This window comes from Melospiza georgiana, chromosome Z (genome assembly GCF_028018845.1).
Source record: "Melospiza georgiana isolate bMelGeo1 chromosome Z, bMelGeo1.pri, whole genome shotgun sequence".
Taxonomy (NCBI): domain Eukaryota; kingdom Metazoa; phylum Chordata; class Aves; order Passeriformes; family Passerellidae; genus Melospiza; species Melospiza georgiana.
This window is the reverse complement of record NC_080465.1, coordinates 1,006,365-1,022,944: the sequence shown is the minus strand read 5'-3', so window position 1 is coordinate 1,022,944 and position 16,580 is coordinate 1,006,365. Positions and strand designations below refer to the sequence as shown.

The window sequence follows — 16,580 nt, the reverse complement described above, 5'->3', positions numbered from 1 at the left end:
TTCCCAGAGCTGACCTGATGGATCTTTGGAACACAAACCAACCTTTCCTGCTCCTCTGATCTCTGCTAACAAGGGGATGATTTTCCAAAGATGTGCATGTATGCAAAGGCTGGGGCAGTTTCTAAAAAGATGTATTTTTACCCAATATCCTTCAGGGTGACATAGAAAATACAAGTGTTAAGCCTCGTAAAGTGTGAACGTTTTTTCATGAATGTTTGAAATGGAATTTTTTACAATAAATGCTTGTCCTAAGCCCATTGTGCATTTGTCAACCTTTCAGACTCAAGAGTAGACTACAAAAACTGAGATGTGGGGATGCCAGGGCCTACAGTGACAGCTGACAGGCAACCCAGAATTCTGATAGAATACATGTTTAAGACAAAATGCCTGCAGCAAGCACCTCTGCAGAACAACAAAACTGTACAGCACTCACTTAGCAAGGGGGTGAGTGACTATTTTTATGAAGGACACATCAACTGGATTACTCCTTCTTCCCATTATCAACCCATTCCAGAGAAAGCTTTTGAATGAAAGTTTCACCAAATCTACCAGTTACGACAGATCTGTGCTTGCTCATGAAAAGCACGCTGTCAGAAAGCTTCAAACAAATTGGTTTCTAAATATTTGTAACAATAGTAAATAAAAGTCCTTCAGTTCCAGGTAATTTGTATTTCCCCTCTAAGCAGAATCAGATGACAGGTCTCAGTTGAGAAGGATGACATCTCTCCAAGGAGCAGGGCATAGGCTGAGCAGCTTTTCTCCAAGCCAGACCCTGAACAGGAGCCAGGAGGGAAACACAAACCCTGGGACCAGCTCTGCATATTCTGCAAGGCAACAGACCAAAGAGATTCACAAGTCCCTGCCTGGGTTCTGTCATTGTCCATGCAGAAAGAGCCAGGATGCCTAAATTCTGAGAATTTTGGTGGAGAAGATTGTGCATTCACATTTCCTGAAAAATTCCTTCACCCAGGATTTCTCTCCTGGGAAGCTGAGAAGCCTCAGAGAAAAAGGAAAACAATTCTTATCTCATTTGCTTCTCCTGTGTTTTGCCCCTTTGGAATGCGTTTGGAGATTGTTTACCCACAGGTGATTGTTCCATTGGATCCTGCTGTGAGTTGTTTTCACTCTTTGGCCAGTCAGGGCCAAGCTGTGTCAGGACTCTGGAGAGAGTCACGAGTTTTCATTGTTATCTTTTTAGCTTTCTGTCTGCATCCTTTCTGTATTCTTTAGTATAGTATAGCATTCTTTAATATATCATAGTATCATAAAATAATAAATTAGCCTTCTGAGAATATGAAGTCAGACTCATCATTCCTGCCTTCATCTGGGGGCAGCACAAATACAATAGAGCATCTCCTCTGTGACAGGGAGAGACTGTGGCAGGAGTGCTGCATTTCCTGACCTTAGTTTTGTGGTTTGGTGCTTCATGTAACCACAGGCTCCCACCACAGGGCTCCTTGGTAATGCAAACCCTTCTTGAAGGAACTCAGGAAATATTTTTTCCACTGCAGGCCCTCTCTCCATGCTCAGAACAGTGACTGTAAGCCGACAGAGGATCCCCAGTGTGCTGCAGAAGAAGGGAGAGATGCCGTGGGATGGACCCTGCAGGACGTGGAGCCCCTCCAGGGTGGCTCAGGGGAGCCTTGGCCCAAAGCTGAGCAGCTCTGGGTCAGCAGGAGCTGGATCTGCAGCAAACCTACAGAGATCCCTACAGACAACAAACAGCCAGAGCTCTCCAGTCCAGGGCAGAGCAGGTTCAGTCCTGGCCGACCTACTGAACCAGCCAGGGCGCCATGGGGCACAGAGCAAACCCCACATCATCACAGCCTCCTCCTGCACCACGGCAGCACCTCTGCTTTCAGAGGAAATGTTCAAAGAGCTGTGCTCCTCTGGCCCTGAAGCACACGAACCTCCTGGACTCCTGCAGTTGTGCTCTCAGAGAGGACGCAGGCAGGTCAATGCCACCTCTCCTGACTCTGTCTGTTTCTGAGCCTTCAGAAATCAGCTCCAGAATTGTACAAGGGTGTTTGCAACCTGCCAGGAAAGCTGAGCCCCCTGACAGAAGCTATTCCCCCATTTCATATCCTGATCATTGCAAAGTCGAATTGCCAAAGAGCAGCTGGCCCTGCCTCTGAGTCCACCACCAGGCTGAGGAGCAGAGGGACCCTTGGATGCCCCAGGACTGAGTGCTCAGTGTCAACAGAGACAGCAGGTCCCTGCTCCCACCACGAATAAAGCTTATTTTCAAAGCTTATTTTCAAAGCTTATCAATATTTCTATTTGAAGAATGTGCAATAAAAATTAAGGACTGTGGAAGAGCAAAGGAACATGCACTCCTGTGTCAGTATCACAGATAAAGTTACACACAAACAGCTGCTGATTATTCCCTATATCCTATAAGGATTATTATATCCTTATAGCCTGTAAAATTATTCTTTATATCCTATAACTGATTACTCAATTAGCTGTATAGCCTTGCTGAGAGCCTGTGTCCCCAGCAGCAATTACAGTGTTTTGTTAAAGTCTGGAAATCACTCTTAATTACCAGACATTTCCCAGGGGTGATCTGAACACCTCCCCCTTCCAGTGAAAGGGTGAGAAATTGTATTGAAATTTAATTCACATAGAAGCAGGATTGAAATAGTTCACATCACGCTGTCCAGCATCTATGTCTGTTCAGCAGCACTGCCAGCCTTGAAAAGCAATAAAGGAGTTTTTAGCCAAGGCTAAAAGAAAAAACTTTTTCCTTTTTTTTTTTTTTTTTTTTTTTGCTTTGAAAAAAAACATAATTTAGAGAATGGTCAAAAATTCAGTCTGAATTTTTGAAAAATTTGTAAAAATGGAAGTATCTGATGAACTGTATTCACTGGTGTATCAGACACCGTGCTCAGGTATGCAGTAATCAGTTCTAGGAGGGGAGAGAGGACAAACAATAAAAACCATTTCCTAGAACAGCAGTAAAAGGATGCAAATGGAGACAATTCATTGTTTACAGATAAATATACCAAGGTTCATTTTTTGATGCAACTTCTAGTGGAAGTTGGCTCATTTGAAACTGGGTAGAAGAAATTGTTGTATGGTAAAGGCCTATAAATCCATTACTCTCTCAGGAGCAGACCGGGCTTGTTTTAAAACATTTCCTTAAGAAGCTGAAAGTTTTAGGGTAATTTTACCCACTGTGAGTAGAACCTCTGCTGTCACACACATTATCAAAGCCCACATCATCCTCATCCTTCTTGCTCTTTTGACTTGCTGTCTCTTCCAAAGAAACTTAAAACAATGTTTTTACTTGGAATAGCAGCACACACAGTATTATTAAAAGGAGGATTATTTTTGTTTATGTAAGAAGAAACGTGGCTTTAATAAGAACTTATCTGTGGTTTTTATCTTCTGTTTGATATTTGTCCTCGCAAGTGATTTTTTCAGACCTTTTTTTCATATATCTGTTGGAAACCTGTCAAGTGGTCTTAGAAAACTCAGTCATACTCTATTCATTGCACACTTATTGGTTTACCTGCAGAATACTTAGATAAATGTTAATAAAGCATACTGTAGATTAATCTGTGTTTTTCATGATGTTTTTATTTTAATCATTCCTTAGTCTACAGATGTTTCAACTAATTTATTTATTGAATCATAAATAAATAATTTATTTATTATTATTAAGCAACCTAATTTGCTTAATCTTTACATGTTTACTGCTCCACAGGATTGCAGAACAATGGACTTGAAAGCGGTGGCTGTAAAATATTCACGCTTTGCAGACAGAGCTGTTTTCACTCATACTTGAGGGCTGAACTCAAGGCTGCCAGCTGTCCTGCAGCAAAGCTCTCCAATACAGGTATTTTTATGAATGAAACTCAAAACGGGTTCTGCTTCATGGCTCATAAAACACATAGCAATCCTTCAAAATTAAATACCCTGGAGGGAAACCCAGCCCTGTGAATTCTATGATACACAGTATGTCTCCCTCTGTGCTACAGTTAATATGTAAAATAATTAGAAATGCATCTACCTCAGTATGTTTGCAGTGGCTTTCCTTTCTTGTGGCAGAAGGTCAGGGTCTCTCAAAACTTCCTCCAACAAATTTAACACATTCATTTTCAGCTCGTTGTTCAGCTCAAAATCCTGAAAATGAAAAAACGTTTTACTACCTCTCGTCTTAGCGGCATTGAACAAACAACTGAAAAATTATGTTGTAATGGGTTTGCCTTTTCTTTTTCGATTAGGTTTGAATTTTTTTGTTTTTTTTTATTTTTGTTTTACTATTACATTTGAAAATATTTAGAGAAAGCTGTGGTACATAAGCAAACTGGCCACAAAAGTAGGATCTCCCAAAGGCATCCATTTTTCTCCTTTTTGAGCTTTGCCTTCTGTGTGGAGACAGGATGGTCAGGGAACCTTCCTTTTCTGAATTATCACCTGCATCTGGCCAGGACCCACAACATCCTCTCTGTGTTTAGCTGCAGTTCTGGCAGCATTGCCCAGCAGGGCAGGACCCTTCCTCTCACTGCTGCCTTGAGGTTCTCTGTTCATCTCCCTCCCCTCTGGTGTTTCCTGCCTCCTTCCCACCCTCTTGGAAAGTCTGCTGCTTTTTGTGGAGTCCTCAAACCAATAAATTCACTAAATAATCTGTCCCTGCACTGAAGAACCTTGGCATTTTAATGATCTCTGGGGCAGGCTGATACCCGATACAGGCCTGAGATTCAGGGACACGCAGCAACCTGATCTGATCTTACCTGATCTCTTATCCCATCTGATAAGATCACTTATCTGAATTTGGAGAAATCAGACAGTATTAGACAATCTGCAGATACAGAATGTACAAGCTCTGAGGTGGGAAGTTACAGGCAACTCTTGGGGTAGACTCCCAAACCTCTTGTGTTCAGCTGTTCCACAGCATTTTGATAGGAAAGCAAACCCCAGCCCTTGAGCTGCCTGGGGCACCACAGCTGCTCCCTGATAACCCACAGCTGCCTGCAAGCAGCACCACGTGTGTGCAGAGCTCCCTCCCATTTCCATGGCAACGGGAGGCACAAAGTTACTGAAAATGGGCAAGATTTGGCACCTTGGCACAAGAGCGTGGTGTTTCACTCCCAAAAAAAATCCCCACAGCCCCTCCTGTGGTGAGGGGCTGTGGAGATGTGGGCCTCAGGGAGCAGCAGAGCCAGCCCAGGTGAGCACAGCTCAGGTGAGCACCAGAGCACTCCCACAGCCACCAAGACAGGTGTGATGCCTTGAGAACGCTGCCCTGGAACAGAGGCTGGATGGAGTTCCAGAATAAAGCAGGGATTTATTCAAAGGATCTCCTCCATGGATGTACCTTGGGCAGCACCAGAGCCCAGCCAGGGCTGCACCCAAAATGAACCCAAATGGTCACAAAATGAACCCAAATGGTCACAAAATGGCCCCAAAATGCACGGCCGGGCACAGAGTCTGTCACTGGGATCAGTTCTGCTCCATTTGCACCTTGCAGTTCATTGTCCCATCCCAGCTTTAGCCCAGGCAGTCCCACCCTGCTTGTTTTTCTCTCTCCAGCCCACGGGGTTTGTGCTCCTGGGCTGAGATTTGGGTCATTTGTTACCCAGCTGGAGCAGGAATTGTTTTGTCTCCCTGCTCTGTGCACAGAGCTCACCATCCCCTGATATGGAGCCCAGACCCACACACTAAAGCAGCACAGAACCTGAGAAATATCAAAGCTAAAACCTGAGGTGGAGCCTCATTTGGAAATGGGAGGCAACAGTTCAGAGCAGAAGAGGAATGAGTGCTCATCACAGGACGTGCCACAGCCACGCTCACAGCACTTCTGAGAAAGGTTATTGCTCCAGTGTCAGAGCTGAGAAGAACAGCAGATTTGCCTTCACAGACAAGCTGTGGGTCTGCTGGTAGATAAAACCAGCACTGGGAGAGAAAAAAACCATGGGAAGGATTCCACTGATTGATGAATGGAAAAAGAGATTTGCTTTTACAAACAAGCTTTAGATTGGCTGAGAAATGAAATTAGACATTGAAAGGTGAAAGAAACAATGGGGAAGAAAAGCCCCTAAATTCCATAAGAATTAAAAATGAAAAGGGAGGGTTGTGCATTAGAGGGCAATCTTTGGGATCAGGTGTTCTGGGAAGTCTGAACCTCTCAAGTGCCTCAGAAATGGGGAAAGAGAGAAGGGAAATGTGGCTGGGAAATTGGGATACAAAGGAGGCTGCATCCTCCAAAAATGTGAGACACCCCAGGGGATGCCCCACGGCCTCTCCCTTTATTGGAATAAAGCCAAAGGACTCCTGTGTCTCCTTTTTGGACATAAACCTCTGCTGTTTGTGGGTTAATTTTCCTAACAGCACTCAGACATCACCTGCTCTGGGAATTTCCCTCCTATTACAGCACCTCCTCCTCACTCCTCCAGAGTCTCCTCACCTGGGCCTCAGCTAATTAATACTCTGGAACTGATTAATATCTGTGTCTTATTTTTTTCTGGAGATATTTACCCATATTTGAGGGTGTTGGAGAACAGGAAGCTGGGGTATCAAACACTCAGCTCAAAGCCAAGAGAGAATTATTGCAGGGCACTGCACTCTGTTTTCTAAAGCACATTTTGTATAGCCATGCTCTGAAATGCCTCCCTTAGGAGCTGTTTTAGCTGTTTGCAAGGAAACACAAGAGAGCCTTTTTGCATATTTGGGGCACAGAAATGAGACTAATTAGAGAAAACACAAGGAATGTAACTAAACTACATGACAGTGCTGTGCACTCCAGTGGTTTCAAAAAGAAAATAATCTGAAATATAAAACTATCAAAACTTAGTGAAAGGAGAAACCTTGAGTCTGCACAAGCCTAAGCAAGCAGTGTAATTAATGAGTTTTTCATGTACCTCAGAGGCAGACGCTGTGTGAAAGAGTGGTATCTCTGCAGCCTGTGCTACAGAAATATCCCAAATGGGCAGAATCCCAAATATCACCCAGGAGGTGATCCCCCATCCTCACTCAGCCCTGCTGGGTAAAACCCTCGGGCAGATCACATCATCCTGGCCAGCATTTCATCTCCAAGCACAGCTTTCAGACCACAACTGGTTAATTCTTTTCATTACAAGACATCTTCTCTCAGGATGACTTGTTTTATTGAAAACACACCCATGACCAAAAAAAGTCTAGAATTTAAGAAGTTTTTTCATTTGCAAATAGGATCAGAGAACCTCGCCTATCCAGATTCAGCCAAACCAAAGCATTTCCAGTATTTGCATGGTTACCTGCTAATTCTTACAAGAATTAATAATTTGGTCATTGTCATTAAAACTTGCTTTACTGAGTAATGTCCATAAGATAGTTGTGCTGGAATTGCTGGGGAAACTCAAATTTATGGTTTGCTTTTTTAAAGTAATGTAATCTGTTTCTCATAGTGTGATGAGGGAGAAAAAAAACCCTATGAATAAAGGTGGGAATCAGAAGAAAAATTAAGAACTAATCTCTTCCTCTAGTGAAGGCCATTATTTAAATGAAACTGAGATTCCAGTGTGATGAGGCATATATATTAAAAAAATAACAGGGAAAGTATTGCATTTAAACATGTACATGCACTTAACTTTTGTGGAGAAAGGTTGAAAGTTTTGTATCATAAGAATGATAGAAACACCAAAATACTTAGCAACCAATTTTAAGTATAATTTAAAAATAACTAAATAACTCTAAATACATGCAGATTATCTCTTGCTGTATTATGGGTGTGACACATGAATATTTATCTGTTTATACTATAGGACAGTTAGATCCACAGGCAGGTAGCTATTTATGGCCTTAGATACATGTGTATGTATCTAATTTTACATAATTTTACACCACTTTTTTGACCTCTAGTTCTAATTTATGTATCAGAGAAGGAATACAGTTGGTCAGACAGGAATCCTTCAATTTCCCAGCAGCAGATTGCAATCTGACAGAGGTTTGGTTCTCTATTAGAGGGTCACATACCTCTAATATTTTTTAGAGCCTACAGTAGCCTAAAGATTTGTGGGTATTACTCAGATTTCAAATCATTGGCCAGAAGAAAAGAGAGGGCAGGAGAGGCAGAAGAAAGCAAGGGGGGGAAAAAAACCATGCTAAGATGCATTTTAAAACTAAAACCATTAGATTTACTGTAGGTGGTTTACACAGAGAATATATTTTCAAGATTTGACATGAGCTCAGTAACACCCCACAAGCTTTCCCTCTCCCTTTTCTTTAAGTGTTCTTGAGTGAGAAGAAACATTCTGCACCTAAACAATGTGGGGAACACTGAATAATCCAGACAGGTAAAATCGAGCTAAAACAGTAAACATGATTTATACTTGAGTAGGCCAGTGAGAAGAACTACAAAAGAACAGGAGGGAGGGAAGAAAGAGGCAGGAGGGGAGAGAGATCAACTGGATGACTTTTCGCAAGGGAATTGGAATATTTTTAAGTAGATGGGGATTGCCTTACAATTTTCCTGTAACTGTCCCCATGCCAAAAAGAAAGCAGGTAATTACTCCAGTTGCAGCAGATGAGTGAGCCTTAATCTTGTGCACAGGAGATCAAACACCATCAATGCTCAGTGAAGTTACTCACTGCTGCAGTCCTCCACTACAGTATTTCATTTTGAAGCACAAAAACACACTTCACCTACCACACACAATTGTGTTGAGCAAAATCTGTGTAAATTCACGTGCAACAAAACACTGGCACAGGTGGAAGGCAGAGATAAATGCCGTTATAACTTGCTTTCAAGAAAACCATCCCTGAGGCTTGAGATAAATCTAGCTTACTTCAAGAAAAAAGCTGTTTCAAGGCAGCTTGGGGGTCTATTTGAAGTGTAGTCAAAATATAGTGTGTCTTGCTTAGTGTGGCTGAAATGTAGTTTGTTAATATTTCTACAATTAACCTAGTATAAACTCACCAAATATCTTATTCATTATTTTATACCATTTAATATGAGGTAAGTGGGGCTCATATAATGGATTTTCTATCTACTTTTTTATTCCAACGAAATGGAAAGAAAGTGAATTGGCCGAATCACGTGAGCTAACACTATTTTTTACTGACTGCAATCACCTTTTCAGAGACAGCGCTCTGTCTCCAAGAGCTGTCCCCATTGCCCAGGTGCTGTCAGGAGCTCCCAGTGGCAATGCTCCTGCTGGAGACTCACCACAGCTCCGTGGGGATGGCCAAGAGCACAGGCTGCACTGGGGCTGGGCAGGCATCAGGCACACATCACGGCCTGTATTCCCAGATAGGAGCCATGGTCCTCTTCCCAGGCATTGTGGTCACTCTGTAACTGTCCTGGGTTGTAAGATATGTGTGTGTGTTCCATTCCCACCTGTCAGAGCTGGGGCAGTTCTCTGCTGTCCATGGGGCAGTTCTCTTTATCTCTCCCACAGCCAATCCTCCCTCCAGGAGCTCTCTGCTGTCCACGGCCCATTCATTATCAATCACCTTCTGTCCATGGCCCATTCATTATTAATCACCTTCTGTCCATGGCCCATTCATCATTAATCACTGTCTGTCCATGGCCAGGGAGTGTCCCTGCAGGGCTGATCCAATCCCACCATCCCATGGGGAGATGCCCCGCCCAGGGGAGGAGCCAAGCATTCCTGCCTGGATCCAATCTGAGCTTTGGGACACCCCAGCAGCCTCTGCCCCCTGCGCTGCCAGAGGAGCAGCTTTCTGCTGCCCTGCATGGCCAGAGGGAGCCCAGGCCCATCTGCAGCAGCCCTGGAGCTGCAGAGGAAAACTCCCCCCTTGTGCAGGATCCCTGCTGCAGCAGAGCCACAGCTGGGGCTGCAGGAGGGCTGAGCCCCCCTGGGATGGGGCTGGGACACCCCCTGGCACTCAGGGGCAGGGACTGTGAGCGCTCTGGCTGCGGGCTGTTCTGTGCTATTGCATTTGTATTGTTAATTTTCCTGGTACAGAACTGTTATTCCTGCTCCCATATCTTTGCCTGAGAGTCTCTTAGTTTCAAAATAATAATAATTTGGAGGGAGGGGGGTTGCATTTTCCATTCCAAGGCAGGTTCCTGCCTTCCTCAGCAGACACCTGCCAGCTCACCAAGGCAGTGACCCACGGACACTGCTGGGCAGCCAGGAGGCTGTGAGAGAGCTGCTGCAGCTGAGATCTGCAGAGGGGGCCCTGGGAAGATTCAGCCCTCGCTCAGAGCTGGGGACACTGCAGGGGCCAGGTGTGAAAGGTCCCTCCTTGGACAAGCCCCACTCCAGTCTGCTTGCCACAGGAGCTGAAGGAGCTTCCCTTTGCACCACCAGGAAGCATTGCTAAATAAAACAAGGCTGCAAGACCTCACTTGGAAAATGAAACTCTCATACTGAGACTTTCAGCCCCTGGCCCCTTTTGCCTTCCTATTTTTCCACATCTGCAGGAGCTAGTGGGAATCTTATCCTTGTGAGCCCTTTCTGTCCCCAGCAAGGCTTCTGCTCCCTGTGATCCTCTGCCTCATCACTTGTGTGTTCATTGTTTGCAACAGGAGAATCCTGCTCTCAGTCACATTTCAAAACCAGAATGTAACCACGAGCATTCTGCTGTTATTTAGGGCAAAAAGAAAGATTTTTGCTGGCATGCAGGTGTCTGAATGGAAAAAAAAAAAAACCAAAAAAAAAAACAAACCAGATAAAAGATAAAAAAGGAGGGCTATGGAATAAAAAGAACAGAAATGTAAACAAAACAATCTGGAATACCTAAAGCTGCCTTTCACACTGTGCTGGTTTTGGATGATGAGCAGCACAGGTTTGGCTGCTCTTGCTCAGGGTGGTAAAAACAGGGAAGTATGTGTCACCTCACCTGGGGATGGCTTCTTCCCAAAATTTTATCTCTGCCTTGACAGCTCCTCAGGACATCCATTAGCTCCTTGTGCCCTCCACAAAGGGCTGCAGGTCTGGCACTACCATGTGTTCATTTACTTGAAATATAAGTGAGGATTTATAGTGTATAACGCATGTTTTAAGAGCAATTAATTCTTTTTAAAGAATTGTTTAGAATGGTTTGAAGATAACAAAACCATTTTATGAAAGCCCATCCTCACTGAATAGGCTGATTCATTAAATTTAATTATTCTCTTTTCTGCTCACAGAGAATTCTACATTAAATGCTGTCCATGCAAACATCCACTTATTTTCATTTATTTTTACTTATTGTGTAAGCTGGATTTTTTTTTCTGTTGTTTTGGTTTTTTGTTTTGGGTTTTTGGGGTTTTTTTGGTCTTGTTTTTGGTTTGGGCTTTTTTTGTTGTTGTTGTTTTTGGTTCTTTTGGGAGGGGGTTGTGTTGTTGTTGTTTGGAATTTTTTTAGAATAAAATCTGCCCTTTCTTTTGAGACTCAAACCTGCTTTTGGCTGCTCATGAAGATGAAGGATATCTCAGCCAAGGTTGCCGAGTATCCAGAGAGCAATGTAAATACTTTAAAAGGTATAAAAGTTTTTGGCAGGTCTGTTGTTCTTAAAGAATTTCAATGCTTACATTGCTTCGTCATTTTGGAAATTGAATCAGGATTCCCTCACCAGACACTGGTGGCTCAGGATCTGCAGTTTGTGTTGTTACTGTAAAATAAGCTTGGAGCTACTGCTCTCCCAGGACTCCACATCTTTACTGCCAACATTTCACATTGTTTGGCCAGACAGTAATTCTTCACTAGTCCCCCTTAAAGTAATCCTGTCCCATATCTTTTGGCAGCAACTAGTCAGTCTTTTCTGGTTTGCTCAGGCCTGTCCTTTCTCTCTCCCTAGTCTCAGCACAAGTAAACAACACAAAAATCTGATTATATGCTCTGCTGCTGTAACATTTCTTACTTTCCATGCCAAAGCCCTTGCATTTTGGGTTATTTGCTATATTTGAAGAACAATAGACTAGAACTAAAGAATTAAAATCTGACACCTTTGCCATGGAATCAATAAATGGCAGTAAGAGACCAGGGAGTCCAGGTAACAGCTTCCGCTTTGAAAATGCACAATGAACTATTACTCATTATTTTTGTCCTCTTCATATTTTTACTGGTATTTTTACAATACCAATTGTAAACATGATGAAAAGCAACTGCAAAAGAATTCAGTGAAACGACTTGTAGTCATTGCCTAACATAGATAAAAGTTTCCACATTTCCACAATCACATAAATTTTAATTAGCATAGAGGATCAGCTCAAGTCATAGAAGACATGTAATATGAACTGGAACACAATAAGCACCTAGAGTAGCACAAAACTGTAATAAAAGTCTGCTGCACTTCAGTTACAGCTCAATATTTGCTTGATTCTGACTTTAATTTAACAGGGAGTCAAAACTTGGTGTACATAGGCTGCTCCCAGTAACTTGAAATGATTAATCATTCCCGTGATACCAAGATAGATTTTAGTAATCTCTTCTGGGCTGTTCAGCTTTTCAAACAAACCAATTTTCCCACTTACACCTCTTAGTGAGTTAATTCTCTAGCAAACTTAGCCTCTACGAAAATTAAACCCTTTATACAGAAAAAAGGGAATTGATTTCACCTAAGAGAGTTTGACATTGCTGCAGTTAGCTTTTGAGATTAAGTATCCTTTATTAGCAGCCTGAAGTGACAAAGCAGTCCGTAAGTGCCACGAAGCACCATCTGCACAGGGTGTACAAAAATCCCTCATCCTTCCTTTCTTTCCCTTTCCCTTTCTTTCCCTGAACTTCCCTTCCCTATTTTCAGTACTCTTCTGCATCCGTGTCATATTTTCCCAGCACGTTCCCCACCTGACAACCTAAAGGATATTTTATCTATGATATTACACAAACCAGTCGTGTTTCTTGCCCTCCCTCCCCTGCCAACACCGTTGTGCCGTCACAAACCGAACCCACCAACACGATTTCCCGTGCGCAGCCCACCGCAAATAAATAAACGGATGAAGTTGTGCCTGACCACAGGAGCTGTTTGCCCCAGGCAGAGCAGCTGGGCAGGGCTGCCCGTGGCAGGAGCAGCGTGAGCAGCTGAGCCCTGTGAGTTGGAGGGGGTACCTGTGAGTGTTTGGAGACCCAGTGGCGCAGCACGTTGAGGACGCGGTTGGTGGCGGCCCTGCGGATGATGAACTCCTTGTCGCACGTGCGCTCCGAGTTGTTGAACCCTGCACACAAACAAACCCACGCTGCAGTCAGAGGGACGGGGAAAACTAAAAGTAAAATTAAAATTTAAAAAACAATAGAGGTGACCTGGGTAAACTGAAGGCTAACAGGGTATTTCTGTGCAATAAAAGGAAAGGCATCCGACAGACGGTGAAATGTGAACATCTGTTGTTATCTTGTTGTATTTCATATTTCTAGAGTCCCATACTGTTGCAATCATATTTTTAAAGTCCTGTACCTTCTCGGTGATATTTCTCATGGGCAGCTCCTCACAGCACAGACTTCTTCCACTGCTTGTTGCTGCTTCTTAGCCAGGGCTCCTTCCAGGCTCTCCCTGACCAGAAAGCCCACCCCCTTATATTCTAGGTGCCTTCACGAGCCACAGCTGCTGCCCAATTAAGGACTTCGCAGCTGTAGCCCGTTTAGAACAACTAGGATTGGGGCACAGCCACTTACACAATACAGATATTTACTAGGACTCCTACTATATTACTATAAACATCTAGAGCAAAGACATTCTGCAGCATCAGCGCAACACAGCCTTGCCCATCACAGCACAGACACCTCCGGGGGTGAGCACTCAGCTTTAGAAAGGTGAAGAATAATTGCCTGTGCAATTAAATTTCAAGGCCTCCCTTCAGCATGGAAGAAATAAAATAAAGTGTATCAAGAAATGAAGTGAATGAAAAACCTCTGAAAACAAAGGAGGATTTTGGTTTTTTTCCGTATGGAAGACATTTACAGCAAGGAAAAGGACCAGACCAAAGCTAGGCCTGTAATCAAACAGATTTGAAAAGTCAGTATGACTTAGGAAAGGGAAACAGGTAAATTTCAAAACTAGTAAAGAACAAGGAGAGGAGAACAGTTTAAACACAGAGGAGAAAAAGGTCAGCGTGAGAAATCTTCCTTCTCAAGAGCAGTATTGTACAGGCTCCAGTAATCAACACGTCAAATAAGTTATTTGGGGTTTTTTACCACTGGGATGACAAGAAAATGGAAAGATATATGGAAAACACATTTATAGACCCAACTGCCTGAAAATGAAGATTTTCCAGATGCAGTGTTTCCCTACTCATGTATTATGGACAATTACAGACAATTTCTTGGGGTTTTTTCCCCTTTCTTTTTTTTTGATCAGCAATATTTACTTATAAAGAAATAGTTTTAATAACAACCAAGCAACTTTTTCGCTGCATTCATATTACTGCTTCTCTTTTCATTCTGCTGTAGCTTTATTAAAAAAAAAAATCCATATGCTAAAATGATGATTACCTTACTATTTTACTAATAATGAAATTGCTACACTAAGCCCTTGAATGTCTTTTTTGACAATGATAACTCTGAAGATAGACTTGAGAAGCTTGCATTTTTCTAAGTTTTTGTCAGATTTGCTCTTGCACTGTGCTGCTCTCCATTCCACTCAGGGCACAGTCCAGGAACAGCTGGGAACAGCCTCCCATATGACCTGTACTTTACTATTTTTTTGGCATGAAAGCTGCTCGAAAGCCTATGTTGTACTATAAATAGCACAGGCAGATTAAACTTCTATTTCTTCTGTTATAAACCCATTGGAGGGTGTTCTGGAGGCTTGTATTAGTTTTGCTCTATTCTTACAACAGACAATCCAGAAGGCCCAAATTGCTGCTCTGTATTTTTGGCAAGATAAGCAAGACAGGAAATGTTTAACTGCAGTCTCACATGTTCTACTGCAGGTTAGACCTCAATCTCAAATGTATTTTCTATCTACACTTACATTTCATGGACATTTTTAAACTATGGCGTATTACACTGTAGATGGCATATAAGATTCAATATCAAAGATGGTTTAATATTGAAGCATTTTAAGCAGGTTTTTTTGCCCATAAAGAAAAAAAAATAAAGAAAATATCTGAGGTTTTTTTCAGCAAAAGGTAACACAGGCAACATTTTGTATGTTAATTTTCTATGCCTTAACCTATTGCAGAAGCAATTAGGAACAGACATTATAAACTGTTCAATTAGCCACTTAATTGCAGCAATGAAAGTCACAATGAAAATTATATATTAAAGCAGCGAAGTCTTTACCAAGGTAACATTAAGGAAAAGAACTTCAGTAAGCTGGGAGGAAAAGAGAGAGAAGCCTACAGAGACAGTTTTCAGTGAGCTACAAAAAAATAAAAAGAGGGAAGGAAAAAAATTAAAGCCTCCAGAGATCACTTCAGCAAACCCGTATGGCCCTCAGAATTTCATCAATTTTTAAGCAGTAATTAGCTTGCTGCAAAGAATGAGCCACACGTTCAGCCAGATCCACATTCTCTGCACTCCACGTTGATGTGCTGAACCAACAAATGGAGAGAAGAACTGAGCTGAGCACAGCTGGCCCCTGCTGTCAGGGACTTGTGCAGAGCCAGGTGCCCCCAGACCTCCAGGCTGAGCCCCCCAGCTCCCTCCACACCTCTGCAAATCTTGATGTGCCCACTGACAATAACAAATAATGTAATTGGGATTCTGGGTGGCCCTGCCCACGTCCAGACCCAGTGGTGAAACAACCTGAAGCACTCCATGGTAAATATCTGTTCCTCTCCTGAAGGAAGCAGTCTTTCCACATTAGAAATGCCAGCAGTATTTCTAATTATTAATCATCTAAGTGGGCAGCTGCCTCAGTGAGTGCTACTTTCAAGAAATGTTTTCCACCATTATCTGTTGAAATTAATATGCACTGGTGCCACAAATAGAACCTTCACATAATGGTGATACAGAACTTTTACCACAGGCTGTCAAACACAAAGTTAACCTGACAGCATTGCTAGTTTCACTGAATTACTTTTTTCAATATTATTTAATCACTCTGTCCATGCACTTGTCTTTGGATTGTGTTATGCAATAAATGCAGTCTCACCTGCACGTTTTCTTTAGTGCACTTCAATAAAAACCTGGTATTTTTATAGCTTCCTCTATTACCAAAGATTAAAAATATAGGTGCTGAATAATAAATCTCCACATTTAACACCTTATCAAAAAGTGAATACTTTTATAGCTACCATTATTACCAAAGATTTTTAAAAGTATGTGCTGGATAGAGAGATAAATTACAGTATTGCACCTTTAAAATACACCTCACCCCAGAGGAAAGGTTTTATCACAGTAAACTCTGCACCATGTACTTTAAAGAAATTAAACATGCACATTTTCTTTTCTGTTTCAGTTAGGATGTCAAAATCTCTCACTCCAGTTACAGCATTTCTGTATCCAATAGGTGTCCCTGCCCATGGCAGGGGGCTGGAACAAGATGTCATTGGGGTTCCTTCCAAACCAAACCTTTCTAAGATTAGCCCAAGATTAATAAAACAGCACATGATTCCTGACCATAGTAATTAACTTGTCCAAAATTTTGATGGTATAATAATAATATCCACTTTTAAGGGTTTATCTACACAAAGAGAAATCTGTTCACAAGAACTAGTGCAAGTTGCTCAGAGGCATGAAGCTTCTGGTGTCTTTCCCAGCAAAGGA

The 16,580-nt window shown here is 42.4% G+C and overlaps 1 protein-coding gene across 5 annotated transcripts in view; it reads right to left on the bottom strand.

The window, feature by feature from the left end:
* The window catches only part of RASGRF2 (Ras protein specific guanine nucleotide releasing factor 2), a 121,813-nt gene that overhangs the window by 14,354 nt on the left and 90,879 nt on the right, over positions 1-16,580 (bottom strand). For all 5 annotated transcript variants that reach the window (XM_058043574.1, XM_058043575.1, XM_058043578.1 and 2 more), the window contains exons 18-19: positions 12,984-13,090; positions 4,016-4,128 (exon numbers count right to left, since the gene is read on the bottom strand). In XM_058043574.1, coding sequence (XP_057899557.1) covers positions 4,016-4,128; positions 12,984-13,090 — 220 coding nt within the window. The remainder of the gene's footprint in view (positions 1-4,015; positions 4,129-12,983; positions 13,091-16,580) is intronic.